Source organism: Cardiocondyla obscurior, linkage group LG01 (genome assembly GCF_019399895.1).
Source record: "Cardiocondyla obscurior isolate alpha-2009 linkage group LG01, Cobs3.1, whole genome shotgun sequence".
NCBI lineage: Eukaryota > Metazoa > Arthropoda > Insecta > Hymenoptera > Formicidae > Cardiocondyla > Cardiocondyla obscurior.
In genome coordinates, this window is record NC_091864.1 from 9,029,186 (window position 1) to 9,045,228 (window position 16,043).

Genomic DNA, 16,043 nt, shown 5'->3' on the forward strand with positions numbered 1-16,043 from the left:
CGTAACTCTCGGAAAATAATGTCATTAAGAGTATAATTATTTCGTTTCTCATATACAAAGGTCTGTGTGAAGGGGCCACTGTGGCCGACAATTTCGACTTCGATCCCCTGTGTAGACCTCGTTCGCTCTTCAGCTTCATTTTGACTATCTACGACTATCGACACGTGTCTAGCTTAGACTGGCTTACGAGCTATTTATTGTCGTTATTATTTTACATGATTACCTTCGCGAATACAGTTGTGTGATCGTGTATTTTATTAGTGTCTGTGAGCGGCCTTTTTCTGCAATTTATCGCAATGTACATTTATCGTTAAGTTCCCCTCCTCTTTTTCGCTCTTTCTCTCTTCTTTTTTTGTTAAGTATAATTTTATGAAGCGTCGCCGAAGCAACGGAGAGTGATTAATGATTATTAATTAAACGTGGAGCGAGGTTGTGCGAGTTCTTGCCGATCAGATTGCCTATAGTCTACAGATCCTGATCGTGAACGGAAGTGATTTTATGACAGATCTACGATCTAGTGAAAATATGTAAGTTTATAGCTTATAAAAATCAGCGTTCGAATAATTCTTTTTTTTATTTTTTAATTATCGTATTTCGTAAGTCGTAAGTTAATTTGGAAAATAAAATATTGTAAAATATTTATAATATCGGTATTGTATCAAATATTACAGGGTACTAACAGTACTTAGTACTGTATGATCGCATTCTGATTCGCAATCATAGAAAGATCTTTATTTTACATTTATATCATCCATGCGTACATGTTCAATTGCGTGATAAAATTTTTTTTTCATATATTATATATCATGCAACTGAGGCAAATATTCAATTCAAATAATTCGAACATTATTTAGCTAATAAATACAATAAAAAAATTTTTTGATAAAGCGTTACAAAGTTCGTAACTCTGCCACTAAAATGGCTTGATAATTTAAATATATTTTTAACATACATAATTTCACATAATTTTTCCATAAAGTTACACAGCTAAGACGTCATGATATGAAATATTCAAGTTTCAGTGTAAATTAAAAATTGAGCGAAAGAGAGAAAATATTTTGCGGATTCCTACAATAAATATACATATGATATGTCTGACGTATTTTGATATGAATTTAGGTTTTAAGAGTTGGAAAAGGAAAAGCCTGTCACAGAGTCTGAGCAAGAATATATAATATTCGTACGATCTTCCGTAATTTCTATGAAATACTATTATGCTTTTGAAGAAAAATATAGCTACAGATGTATGTTATGTAAAAGAAGATGCTCTAGTTAGATGAAAAGTAAAAGAAAGTAGAACGGAAAAAAGGCGAAATAAACACGAGCACTGGATGCATTTGCGTGGATTTCTTTTTTTCAATAAAATTTATTTAAGAATCTAAATAAATTAAAATACATGGCAACTGGGTACAAATACGTTTGAGCTATATTTTTGTTCAAAAACAAAAATGTCCCGTTTTTTTTTTTATTTCTTACGAAAGATCTTATCAACGGTAATTAATCGATAATAATAATAATAATAATTAATAATAATAATTAATCATGATTATGACAGATTGATTGGTTTGGCTCTTCTCTTGTGCGAGCTAAATCGTATTTATAACGATTTTTTTTTATCACGCCCTATGAAGCTTATTTCTTTCGTTCGCTCGTTCTACATTCCACTTCATCGCGTATATATATAAGTACAGAAAGTTCGCCCGAATGATCGGTGGCAAAGGTAGCGCAGGAAAAAGAGCGTCCTGAAGAGAAGGTCCAGAGTGATTCAACGATGTACCAAAACCAGTCGATGCCATCAAAAGATCGTCTTTTCTCCTGCAATGCAACATCGTAAAAGAAAAGCACTCCATAACGCACTTGCGAAAATGCATCCGTAAATATTGTTATATATCATAACAAGGATATATTTCACATTAAGCGTTAATATTTTTCGCAATGCGCACATCTTGGCACATATAAATGCTTTTCAATTCTTGCAGATAATGCATGTCTCAATTGTGACAACATAAAGCGTGCAATCTGGATCAATAATTATGGAGAGAAAAATCTCTTGAGTTCTTCCTTTTTGCTCCATATTTTTACCGCCTGATGCTTTTCTTAATGCCGCAATAACATTTAGGACAATCTATTTCGGAGTTGCAATTTGTGTCCGTGTTGAGACACGGACAATAAGACATAACACATAAAAATTATTAATATATAATTCAAGAATGTTCTAAATTGTCTTAAATTAAAAATCCATTATTCTTAAATTAAAAATCGTTCGAACGATCATTGTAATAAAATGATTAACAAATCATTTGTTGAATGTAATGCAAATGTTATCTCTTATAGTGTTACTTCTTATAATGTACGATTTCGGTTTTGGATACGGATCGTTCACGCTATTTTTTTTTCTCCTACGATTATTATAAAAATATTTTATACAAAATTCGAAATAATTAAGATGGCTTGTAATAAAAGTGAGATGTGATTTGCATATAGTAGCATGTAAATTATGCTTAATATAAACTACAACGATGTATTAATATCCACCTTGATATTAAAACCAAGTCCTAAAAATGGCACTTAAATGGCATACATGATCAAATTCTAGCCGTAAAAGAACACCTGAAAAATAGTAAAATAAATACATGCTGATAACTTTGTTAAGTAGGGTGTTTTCACGGCTATATTTTCTTACTTTCTCTGAAATAAAAGCATTGATATTAAAAATGAGAGTATTTAAAACAACGCGCGATGTGATAAGAAAATGTATTGTCATACATACGTTACGTGCAACCTCTTTTTATATGTACTAAAAATTACAGATCGCGGGTCTCGCGAGAAAACAAGTTCTTATTTTTTTTTTTTTTTAATTTGGGAAAAAGAATATTATGCATAAAAAAAAGTAATTTAATACGAAAAAAATATAAGCGGTTTATGATATATAATTTATCGCCTAACTGTAAAAAATACATTTCATAAAGTGACGAGAAATAATAAGAAATGGTATATTTAAAACTCTTATTGCTTCCAAAACCAAACTATGCCAGAAAAGAAGATGCACGCATCGAAATGTGATTTTCTCGTCACATTGCGAATCAGTTACAAATGGTGTTCCCGCGAGCGTGAACGAACCGCTAACATCTTCAACTCACAATTCTGAACGCTCGTAAATAATAGTTTCTATATACAATATTGCCAACGTCTAATGATCAACATAAAGGCGACATAATCCGTACGTTATACCGGTGAATAATAAAATTCAGCTAAGTCCGTTTAATCCTAAGAACAAAAGGTCCAGTCCTTCATTAAAATTTGTCAATTTTGATAATTCATATAATTGGAAAGTATAAGTATCTCTAATCAATTCGGAAATATGCTGCCTTTATTTTCATCTCTAGTCAGTGACTCTGTTTTCGCCAACTCGAGTTCTCTTTCTATCTATTGCGCATTACAACGTAAACGTGTCGGTAGTGTATACACAGAAGTGGGCAATTTAACATGAGTCAGCAGCGAAGTTCGATCGTTAATAAAATCTCGATCGTACTACACATTATATATCTCGAAAGAGGAACCATATTCCTTTGTTTTTTTCTTTTCGCTATTTATAAAAATAATTTGAAGCCGCCTTGAGGGGGTAGATGCCTCTTAAAACATTTGCCCTACGTTTTGGTGAGCGCATACGGAACTTCTTCCCTTATTAATTGCATATTTAAGAACTGCGAAAAAATTATGGGTACCTTTGTGTTGTCGATGCTACAGTATTAAATATATCTTTAAACGAGTAGATATAACTATTTTTCAACAGTTAAAATTATAAGAAAAGTTATAAGTACTAATACTAATCAATATATAAATATTATATATATTAAACAAGACCTTTTTAAAATTCGATTAAAACTGTTTCGTACTACTTTTCTTTTTCTTTTGTCTATCAATGTGAACACATCACCGTAATACCCACAACTTTTTGCACATTCCCACAACTTATAAGAGCAGAGATAAATCCTATATGAATGTATAAGTCATGTTCAACCTTGTTGCTTGTCAATTTTAAGATGGATCTACCCCTTAACACAGAATGACACCGCCACTGAGCCGCTGCTACTGCGGCTGTGGTGGATTGTGCTGAAGGGAAGGTTGTGGACCCTAAAACAAAGATGCATATTTTATTTGCATATCACCCGAGATAATTCATGGCTCGTGCGAATTTAACTTTAACAAAATCTTACAGGTAATGCGGGAAAGGGCGGTTGGGAGTGCGCATGTGGATGAGAATGCGGATGCGTTATGTGCGCTGCAAGATGGCCTGGTAATTTCGGACCGTCTTCAGCTTTCTCCTCTTCTCTTCTTTTTAGACATGCAGCTTTCGGATTAAGGTTCCGCTCTAAACAACAAAAGAATAGTAAACACTTATACATATTAATACGGTAGAATAATCATCACGATCGAGAAGTATGTTGGTGGGACGCACCTCTAACTTGCTGTTCGAGAGTCATTATAACTTCAACAGCCATGTTAAGAATACCGAGCTTCGTTTGAGGTTTGTCTGTCTTTAGGTGGGTCATACACATTCTACCAAGTTCCTTTAGAGCCTCATTGATATCCCTGATACGTATCCTATGATAAAAAAATATAATTAAAGCGTGCCAATTATCTTATCTAAAATAAAGCAATTTATTTTTTTCAAGTTTGAAGACAAAAAGATTAAGTAAATTAATTTTATGCACTACGTGTCATAATTTCGTGATAACGTTACATTTGCCTGTTGACAAATTACTTACACATTCATGGCAAAGCAAATTTCTTCTCATATACGTTTACGATACAGAAGAAGTAAATACAGCAAAGTAAATTGTGAGAAATGTAATTGTTTCGTAATATTATAGAGACCTTGCAGCTCTTTATTAATACGAATGCAATCGTGTGTGATAGAAAAAAAAATTTATCATGCACGTGTATATAAAAGAACATGCCGAGATTTTGTGAAACACTTGAAATGGGGAAACGTGTCATTGATCTTCATCGTCATCGAGAAATACTTTTAGTCGTATTACATTGTTACATATACATAGAATACGGGCCGCCGTTATTACTGGCAAGAACTATCGCGTCACTATAGATCGAATAAAATTTTTTTGTTTTTGAAATCCGCTGCGTACATCATTGATCTTACCTTTCCCTAGCGTTATTTGCCTGCCGCCTCTCTTTCTCCCTTTGTGCCTTCATGTCGGGATCATCATCCTCGTCCTCGGCGCTCGAACAACAGTTGCGTAATAACAATACGCGATTAATCACCTGATTTACGTCATAACTTACTCTAGCCTATATTGCTTAAATTACCTAACGGCAATCGAATTACTAGCGCGAAAGACGCGCGCGTGCGACACAGTCACAAATTGCAAGAAAATTGCCGCCGACTTGCTGAAGTCTAATCACCTAATTGTTGTTCGAGCGGATTTCGTGTGCATACGCATGTTTTTTATTGCAGTAGACAAGCGATATGATAATGAACACACGCAGGTGGTATCATAATTTTGAAATCGTGGATTTAACAAGTAGGTTACGAATTTTTTAAAGGCCCGTATTCTTTGCACAGAACAAACAGTCGACAGCAAATAATCACGTCAAAGGACAGTGATCTGTAAAAAAAGAAAAGACAAAAAAAAATGCAGATCCTCTACTTTGATGCTGTTACCTAGAAAATTAGAGAATGCAGATGAAATCTATACAACAGTCAGTAAAAAAAAAATTTTCTTTCTCGGTGCAATGTACTTTGGCAGGATTAAAGAATATCGCCAAAACAGTTAAAAATAAATCCTACAGTGAGAAAATAAACAAAGAATAAACATATATATATATTATGTATATAATAAACATATATATATATATATATATATATATATATATATATATATATATATATATATGTATGTGTGTGTACATAATTATAAATGCTGATGGATCGGTCGAATCTAATTTTAAGACTGCATGACGATTCTTCATGAAAATGTATGTGATACGTGTATAGCTAATACAGTCGATTAGTTTTTCAAATAGCACGACATGTTCTTTTATTTGTACAAAGGTAGCGAGAGAATGCGTTTGTGGGAATAAAAAAAAAAGAAAAAAATAAAAGAAAAAGAAAAAAGTCTGTACAACTGAGAGCGATTTAATGCAACGTTTAATGATGCAGAATAAGTGCGGAATGTTTCTAAACAAAGTGGCATGCCTAGGGACCGAATCGCAGCTGAATTAAAATGAGACTGATTCACAGGTACGCACGAGAGAGCTGTTAACATTCCATTCTTGTCTCATCTCATTTATGTCCTTAACCAGAAACATTTTAATTTCCACGCCTGAATACGGGCCTTATACAAGTGCAATGATGACACTGGATGTGTGAGGAGCTTTCGGATTACGGGAGATATATGTACTTATCTCGTATAGCAAAGTCATAAACATACCGCGTGTTTTACCCTAAATTTTCATTCGCGAATTAATACTTCGCGACTTGTCGCGCTCGTTCACAGAGAGCATCTTTTTTTTTTTGTCTTCCGGTAACATGCATACGACTAGATGACAGAAACTTTTCTCGGGAAAATGTACAGTGGAGTCTTGTTTCTTTTTTTTTTCTCTTTTTTTTAATGCACTCGGCGATGCGGACATTGTATTGTCCGCGCGAGCATGTACACGTTACACGTTATCGGGATAGCGGGAGCGAGAACGGGACGGAAGGGACTGCTTATATCAAGATGCAACAAAGTGCGTACTGCGTGTGTTCACTAACCTTTCACGCACGTTGTTGGCCTGGCGACGTTCCTTCTCGCGCACCGCTTTGGTGCCGGGATCGTCGCAGTCTTCGTCGGCGCTCGAACAACGGTAGTTTAAAGACACAGCAAGTTAGTTTAAGAATGCATTTTTCAGGGTCGGAAATCGATTCTAATTCACTTGACTTTCAATAAAATTCTCGAACTAATAGCAATGCGTTTTATCTTATTTTTCTTTTCTTTTTTTTTAACGTCCGTGAGAAACTCGGAAAACGAACGACAGAGACGCGAGGTGTCGACCGCGGGCTTCTCGCGATTTTATCGCTCGACATTCTGATTTTAATCAAGGAATTTACGTGGGGAATTTACCGGGGTAATTTCTTTCGGATACTTACTATCTGCGAGATCGTTTCGTTCCTTTTCCTTGCGACGTCGAGTTGACGGTAGCGGCGCCGATCACGCCGGCCGCTGCGAGCTCGCTGCTCGACGGTTTCGTCTCGCCGCCGCTGCTGTCCGGTGGATCTTTCCTCTTTTCTAATGTAGGGATGTATTCTGCTCATTATTAATACTGCCGCGTAAACCCGTCACTAAAATTCTATTGCGTACAATTCGCAAGGCAGAAGAGACTAGACAGGATTTTTCGTCCGAGGTGCGTTCTCTCTTTTCTTTGCGACTTCGAAAGGAAAGCCCGGGTAAGAGCACTCGAGAGAAGCATTGTCGACAGATTATCAGACGCAATCGCGAAAAAATAGCGGGCTCACCCGGAAACGGGAAAAGAATAAGCGCGACCTCCACCGAAGACGGCGATCACGATCTTCGATTATCCTGGCGAGCTTTAGACGAGGAGGCTTAGTCACGAAACCGTGAAAAGCGTCCAATTAGGAGCAGGAAGCGCGCTTTGCGGGATTTCACTCAGTCCTGATTCAGCCGATCGCCTTAAACGTTTTCTCTTCTTTTCTCCCTCGTTCGACCGACTCCGCGGGAGTATCAGCTCGCACACGTAATTCTTTTTTTTTTTTCCTCTTTTTTAAATCCTCGCGAGACAATCGCGGCAAATTAATCGACTCGTCGTGCGTGCGAAAGTGCGATCGCTTTTAAATCGCGGTGACGCATCGCGATCCGGATCGCAACTATTCGTACAATCGACCGTATTGCCTTAAAGGATTCGAGCTATTTAGTTCTCAATGCGCGGTTTTTCGCGGAAGTTATCGCCTCGACGTGGTTTCGCGAATTTCCATTTCATTCCTACGGCACAAAGCACGCACGGTCTCCAAATCCGCAAGAATGTTTTGCATTCCTTCGACTGGCGAGCGCAGGATCTCCTAATCCGTAGTAAAAGGATACTAAATGTTCTCCGGCATAATGACTCTAAGAGCGCGGGAGGCCGAAAGGGACAGGCGCAACGAGGTGGAAAGAGAAACGAAGAGCGAGAGATAATCGAACGTACTCGCAGGAATAATGCAGGCACGACCGCTGGCCAGTAAAGACCTGGCGTGATTTATCTAATATTTCCTTATTCGGCCGGCGGGTCTCCGTTGTGTGTGGAACACCTGGGAGCTCCTTCCCATTTCCCTCTCCTTCGCGGGAATTCATGGGAAAAGTGACTGCTCGATGATGCGACAACGCGAGAATAGATCTTGATCGAAGAAACGCGTTTAAACACGATTGTCATCATTATTTTTCTTTTTATCGAAGAAAAAAAAAAGAAAAAAAAAAGTGTAAAGTTATCACCGCAAGCTTAGTCTCTTCTACGTTGCGAATCATATCGTAAACTACTTCATACGCCACTTCGGGGTCAACTTACTGGCATTCGTCACGGGTAACCTTTCGATCTTGATGGAGCCGTCCGTGTCGGACGTAGGCGTAAGACCGGGGTAGGAACCCTGAGGTTGCGTCACCGTTACCGCAGGATGTGGACTCGTCTGTAAAAGATGAGGACGTTAGGCTGAGCTCGTTGTAAAAAAAAAAGGGGGGGGGCGCAAACTCTTGTGATTGCGATCGCCCTGGTATATTTAGCTCGCCACCGATTGGCGACGGCTTCTTACCAAATGATCCAGCTGCGGTGGTGAGGTATGCGAGTATATCCCGCCGTGCGGACCGACTGGGCCAAGATGAAGGGCCACTTGACTCTCTGCGTGATTCCTCAGTACGTTTATGGCATCGTCTAACCGCTCCTCCATCCGTGTCCCCTGTACCAACAGAATACCGAAAATGCGACACGATTACGCACGGTAGCTCGTGATTATCCTGCTGCCTCATTACATACTATTCGAGGAATGCTACAGGGAGACTTGTCACTGACATTTTTCTTTTATTTTCTTTTCTTTTCTTTGGCACTCGCGTATTATTTCCGAGAATGTTCAGAAGATAATAAAAGTCTAAATTGTATTCTTTTATTAAATCTCTAAATTCACCGCGGCAGAAAGAACGTATATACATATAAAACGCGATTGATTAATTTAATTAAAGGGTTTAATAACTTGTGATGTCGAGTAATTATCGAAGTTCGTTTTTGTTAATAGAAAAGCTACAATTATACATTGTGCACAATGTGGAGCTCATCACGATGTATAATCATAATTAATCGAAAGCGTAATCAGCAAAAAGTGCAATGAGCATGTTCGGTATTGGTCTCGTGGCGTCAACATGCGCAAAAAAAAAAAGAATGTGAGGAAAGAGGGAAGGCAAATAAGAAGGAAATGGGGTGCGAAAAAAAAAAACTGAAATTCGGCGGTCCTCACCTCGGCATGGTCGCGAAGGAAGCCGATGGCATCGTCTAGCCTCTGCTGTTCAGGCGCCGGCTTCACACACAACACCAACGCAACAACAAAACCAAAAAAAAAAGAAAGAAACAACCAAGTCAACACAACGTTCACAACAAACAGGGCGGAATGAACAAGTGTGTGTCAAATAAACGGGTTGGGAGCGATAAACTTAATAATCTTTTACGCAAATGAGGGCGGAGGAGGATATAAATAAGTGAAACGCTCGCGTAAGAGAAGCACACAAACGGTGATTTCCCGGTGCAAACGCGCGACCATGCACTTTGTGCAACTTCAATGCTGCGTGATTATAGTGCGAATAGCGACCGTAATATCTCGTAATAAAAGTAAACCCTTGACGTAAACTAGAGAGCGAGTGTCTCTCCTTCGCTTTCTCTGCATGTATAGTTTTCCTCCATAGCTCGATAATCCTCCCCCCTTTTTCGAAAAAAAAAACATGAGAATTGCTCGCGTGGCAGAACGGCAAATAAATGGTGATTAGCGTTTGTAAAAATGAAAAATTGTCCCGCGCGTGTTGTTGCAGCGGTCAAAGTTATGCGCGCCGTAAAACTTTTTAATGACGTTCAATTAATTTGTTTTCTTTTTATGTATTGAAAAAAATTAAATTAGCGAAAGAATTTGCGTGTTCGACAACGTTGAAAAAAAAATGTTGTGGCCGTGAGATCGTTGTAATTAGTAATCGTATAAAATACAAGTACCTCGATACATACCATGTGAATACCACGATTTGGGTCCGCCGTAAAATGCGGAGATACTGGCGCGGCTCCAGGTGCCCAACCTGGTGCCGAGCCGGTTAAAGGTGGCGGCGAACTGACGGGCGTAGATGGATTACTGCTATAACTGGATACTGATTGGTCCGTGGGATAAATCTGCGAAAAACGCCATGATAACGACACGTTGTGACGTTATATTACGAAGTATAATCGCACGAAGCGTTCGTTGAGAAGTGTCTCAAAGATATCAGATTAAATCGTAAAAACATCTTTATGCGCTTTATAAATTATTTCAATCAGCTGTTCGTTCTATTAAACAAAGCTAATATTCATTATTTTATTTAATAAAATATATTTACTCCGTTAGCATAAAAAAAAAAAAAAAATAGATAATGTCACGAAGACATACTCGGGTGCTTACGACGGATGCGAGGGTCTTGCCGAGGGTGTCCTCCGTGGTGGATTGTTGGTTCGTCGTGGGCGCAGTGTTCGGCGCGGAAGGCGCGGTCGTCGGTGCACCAGGACTATGGCTATATTGCAACGATGCCGGCGACGGCGCCCCTGTGCCGCTGTTCGCCGCGACCGCGGCACTACCCCGGAATGTCGACATTGGTGGCAGGGAAGCCGCACTGGTCACCGCCGAGCCCAGAATCGGCGCTGCAGACTCGCCGTTCGGCGACATCGCCGAGTATGCCTGAAACCGCCAAGCGCAAATGGTTCGACGCTCGGTTCTTGTGGTGGGCCGTCTTGGGCCGAAGTCGTGGGGATGTGCGATATCGCGTCTTCAAGCGTTAATTATCGAACTTGCATCCGCTACGTTGGAATTTCCGTCCCCGAAGGGTTTCTCGTCTAGGCGAGAATTCTGTGGCAACCGCCATTCGATTCGCGAAACGGTGGATAGATTTATCCCGCACGAACGACATGGATGCCCGTTTACGAGAATTCCAATTTTTCAGAAACCGCGTTTCTTTTTAGCTGTAGTGGATCGACCGGGACCAGCTTTGATATCGGACACGCCGTGCAGGGAATAGCGCTCTCTCGCACCTCCCGAAACCGCTCACAAGTCTAATTTTAAGTCAGTGCCGACACTTCATGGACCGTAGTATATTTATCAATAAAGTGAGTAACCGAGGGAAACGCTTACAAAGACGTATGTGCCGCGTAAAACGTCGTCTAATCGGCGGCTTTTAACGGAGTAGCGTGGTGACGAACGTCTCGCGGCGGAGGCCGGACCAGAAAAACTCAGAGACGTCCAGCGAGATCTCTTCTTCGACGGGTGCGCGTTCTCGGAAGATGGGTCATTAAACTGGAGGATCGTAAATGTTTAATCTTTGGTAACGGAAAGAATCTTGCCTCCTCGTGACGCCGTTCAGCTCCGTCCTTCTTAGGCGCGCTCGCCCCAAATCGCGCAACATCTCTTTACGACGTTTCTTGTCATATCACGTAAGCCAAAAGGCCTCGTAGTAGCTACGCGAACGACAATAAAACGGTTTGTCTTACAGTCGTTAAAAGTCGGACTTTATGAGCCGCGCGCGCCGGAAGTTTACAACGATATATTGCGCGTACTTTTATATATATATAAAAACAGGATGACGTTCCGATGGAAAAATGGTAGTGCGATCTTGTCATTCGCCGATCTTCGAACGGAGGCGTCGCAACGTCAGCGGAGGCCTTCCCTTTCGTCGTCTCGGAGAAACCAAGAGAAAGAGAAAGAGAAGCTGAGAGAACGGGCGCGAGGTGCCACGAAGAGGAGGATTTCGTGGTAACCATGAACGGCGTAAATCAAACGAAGGCTGCACTTGACTAGAAACACGGAGTAGCGGGAGGGCCCGAGGCTATATATAGATGCCAGTGAGTCATTTGACGTTACTCTGGGTGTGCGGAGCACTGTCAACAGTGTCTCTCAACCATAGCGAGGAGATGAAGAGAGAACCTGGTCCCTCCCCCTCGCGTGCACGCGACAATCGGCCGGGTGGTCCGAAATAAGACGCCCGGAGACCACCAGCTGGCCCGTCGGATCACGGTTGACGAGGAGGATTAGAGTCGACGCTGGTTGGCCGGAGAGTAATGACCGAGAGGCGACGCGCCTCATCTTCGAGGTGACCTAGCACTCTGCGTGAGTTTGCGAGTCGCTCGAGACTGCCAACGAGATCGCCGTATACGAATTATCTGGCTGGGCCGATCTATCTCGACGTCGAATTCAATTTTTACTCATTGATTACGCAATCGATTACGTTTCGTAGAACCTCGCAAGCCCTTCGAAGGTGGAGAAAGAGAGGCACCACGCGCCGCTCGAGGGCACATCGATCTTTCGCGGCACCGAGATTAGGTCGCTCGCCGCTTAGGTTTTAATCTGTCCGCCTCCCCATCGAACTCGCGTATTCGATGACGGGGTGCGGGAGGAAGAATATCCCCGTGTCTATTACCGAGCTCCAGAGACGTCGTCGTTTTCGCGACGGCGGCGGCACCGTAGGAGGCAGCAGCCGGAGTCACGCGTGATTGATCGTTTCTTCGACCGCGGCGGAATACCCAGGACAGAAAGGAGAAAGAAAGAGAGAGATGGGAGAGATCACTTACCATGGGGTCGTGGGGTAGGTGCATGGGATAGGCTGGCTGCGCCAGGTGAGAGGCTGCGTATCCACTGTATGGGGGTTGGACACCACCGCCGCTACCCGTCCAAGGGTCACCGGGACCGGTTCCTGCAGCATTGCCATCTGCAACAAGAGAGAGAGGCGCGGTTTCAATCAATCCTATGTCGTTCGATTATTATTCGAATGTCCGAATCCAAATAATAGATCCGGAGTACAAAAAAAAAAAAGAAAAAAAAGCAAAAGAAATTTCAGAACATCTCAATAATAGAAAAAACGGTGGAAAAATTTACGGTGTTATTTAAGGACCTTTGAAACGTATTTTCTTTTTCTTTTCTCTTGACAGAGCCCAGCTCGTCAAAATTCTTTCCTAGCCGAAGCGAAATTCAAGTATCGCGATGCCCGATTAAAACCCTTGCGACCGGTCGTGCGCTTATTACGTCATTCGCGCGAGAAATAATAAATAACAGCACGTGGCGTTCAACGAGTGGAGAATGTCACGCACGTGCCCGCATAATGGGCGTTGAAATTGAGTTAAAATGCATCCTCGCGGCGTTTAATCGAATTTCCCACTCGTCAGGAATGCCTTGCGCCACGCTTCATAATGTTTGTATAATTTCGGTCGATTAACGCGACGGCGGCGTTTTCCCGGCGCGAACACGCGCCGCGCCGAACTTCCTAATCAAGAGAGCGGCAATGTCATTCCTTCCGCAGTAATTATTTCAAGAACGAGTACCCGGCGGCGTGATACAACTTCCCTGGACTCTCGCCAAGACGAAATTTCGCGCTTTCTAACGTCTCACTTGCCGGGGTCCCGGGCACCGTTTGCGGTATAAGGGCCACCCACCCGGTATAAGGGCCAATAGACGCGGTACCCGGCGCGGGCCATTATTTCAGTTGAAAACAACAGCAATAAGCTTCGGGAACGTATTTCTTGATACTTTTGCTTGATATAATTCCCGTACCGGGCGCTCCTCGACGAGAAAGCGGAAACTAAGCCAAACTACTCGGGCGTTCCTACCAACTACCGGTGTTCGATGTCTGATAAAACTTTTTCACCCCCTCGCGTCGTGGCCTCCCATTTATAAGCCATTCCGGTCAGCTACCGGGTGCCACGGGCGCCAACACGTATTTCGAAGGTGCACTTAAACTGCTACTTTTCTCATCTGATCCATAATAACGAGCCCGAGCAGTGGAAACTTCGCCGATTTCATAGATCTATCATCGCGCGGCGGATCCTCTGAAATATTTGCATATTTGAGCACGCGGAATTTCACGAATCACTTCGTCTCGCCAACTTCGGCTTTGTTACGGCTACGTTTCTGTTTTTCATTTACACGTAAGTTACGAACTAAAAAAATAATATCTTAATATCAAAAAATTCCTTATTTTACTTTTAAGACGTTCAATTTTCGCAATTTTCCGCGCAAGTCCGAGGAGCTATACAACGAATATCCGTGAAGTATAAGAGCGTGACGATGTATACCGCACCTGCCTCGCGAGATGACGATAATTTTTCCAAGATCCGTTATAATCTACGAAATAAACCGTAAGCCCGCAAATTACAACTCGGCAAAAATTGCCGTCGAAACGACTCGTACGACACGCAATAATTGTTCGGACAACGCGGGTAATTTCCGCGTGTAAATCGATTCCGACGTGGCGGCGTTAAATAGTATCGCGTCGAGAAGCGAGTCACGGACGGACTTTCCGCGTGCGGCGAGAAATTGTTGAAGACGCGCTTCGACAAACGTTCGTCCCACCGACAAAGTGGTGCGATTTACAGTGGCCGGTGTCGAAGGGGACAGCGGGGAATTGCTTTTATTGGCAATATCTCGTCGACGAAGTTTCCCCCCGTAGAATTTTTTTTTTTTTTTTTTACCCGGCGGCAGCGCGCCGGATATATCCGCGAAATCCAACGGCGAACTTCGAATGCCGCCGCCGCGCCGCTTGAACAAATAACGAGATTGTTATTGTTTTTACGCGCGACAGGCAGAGCGGCAAATTTTACGAGCGAACGTTAAACAGTTGAATATTAGTGCGCTCGTAAAATCCCTTTTATCGTCCATTCGGATCGTTATGCGATTTCCAAATGATATATACGTGCGTGTGCGTGCGCACACGCGCACGTTGGCGACTGTTGATTCGCAGATAACGATCGATCTATCGAACCCTCCTGGAGGCCCGGTACTCTCCGCTTAATTACACCCACATCCACTAGTATCGATTATTAACAGATACAAGTCAGCATAATCTTTTTCACGATTACTTCGGTGAAATTAGTAATCGATAACGGGTCTGTTACTACGCGCTCTATTTTCGCTCTTTATCTAAACGCGGCGGTGTCTGCCCGCCCGGCGATCTCGAAAGCGCCATGAATCACCCGACAGTAATTTTTTTTCCTTATCTTCGTTGCTAAAGTGTGAGCGTGGGTGTTCGTGTCAAGATTATTCTTATTTTTATTAACGTAAATCTCGTCTTCAAACTTACCGATGTAATAGGAATCTGCGTAAAGGGCATTCTTCGGCGACGTGTATCTCGGCGAGTCCTGTCCGAATTCATCCGAGCCGTACTGCAACAGAAAGAACAAACATTCATTATTATAAAGCTTTCAATTATCAAGTCGCAAGGGTTGCGGGAAGAGGGGAGGACTCGTCGATCCATTCGAACGAACGGCTGTGGTAATCGACGCGCCGCAACGAAGCGGAAACCAACGCCGCGTGTGTAATTTTCTCGTCGCGCGTTGCTTGCGGGGCTTTTCATCGGCGTCGGTAGTTTCGGCATTTCTGGTGTAACGTGAAAAATTGCGCTGCAATCGGAACGAAGCGCCAACCTCCGCGGGCCGATTGGGCAGGCATCGGCGGTAACGTTGCATCTCCGCTTCTTGCGACAGCTCCGCGCTTTGTATTGTAGCGCGTCTCCACATCGATCTTACGATAGACCCAGTCAACTATTACGACACGACCAACGTCGTGGCTCCGGGAGCGGTCATTAATTCAGCGGCGAAGACGCGCGAGAGAAGCGCGCGCGCGAGTTTCTAGAAGAGAAAATCGGCACGGCAAAGTCGTTAAACGGCCTGACGCACACATACGCGCGTTTATCCTCCGCGAGTACCAATAAAAACCCAAGATTAGGTCGTCCTCCTCGATCCAATTAACGCCGTCAATCTTCATAGCCAGCGGAAGGTCCGATTCTAACGCTCGG

General features: G+C 42.2%; 1 protein-coding gene across 1 annotated transcript in view; it reads right to left on the reverse strand.

Moving 5' to 3' along the window:
* Positions 1-1,336: 1,336 nt before the first annotated feature.
* The window catches only part of LOC139105013 (transcription factor 12-like), a 102,554-nt gene continuing 87,847 nt past the window's right edge, over positions 1,337-16,043 (reverse strand). The window contains 12 exon segments of the mRNA XM_070660846.1: positions 1,337-4,134; positions 4,218-4,372; positions 4,460-4,605; positions 6,776-6,865; positions 7,151-7,307; positions 8,560-8,677; positions 8,801-8,944; positions 9,497-9,556; positions 10,249-10,407; positions 10,661-10,945; positions 12,829-12,965; positions 15,330-15,411. Coding sequence (XP_070516947.1) covers positions 4,090-4,134; positions 4,218-4,372; positions 4,460-4,605; positions 6,776-6,865; positions 7,151-7,307; positions 8,560-8,677; positions 8,801-8,944; positions 9,497-9,556; positions 10,249-10,407; positions 10,661-10,945; positions 12,829-12,965; positions 15,330-15,411 — 1,578 coding nt within the window. The 3' untranslated portion in view covers positions 1,337-4,089.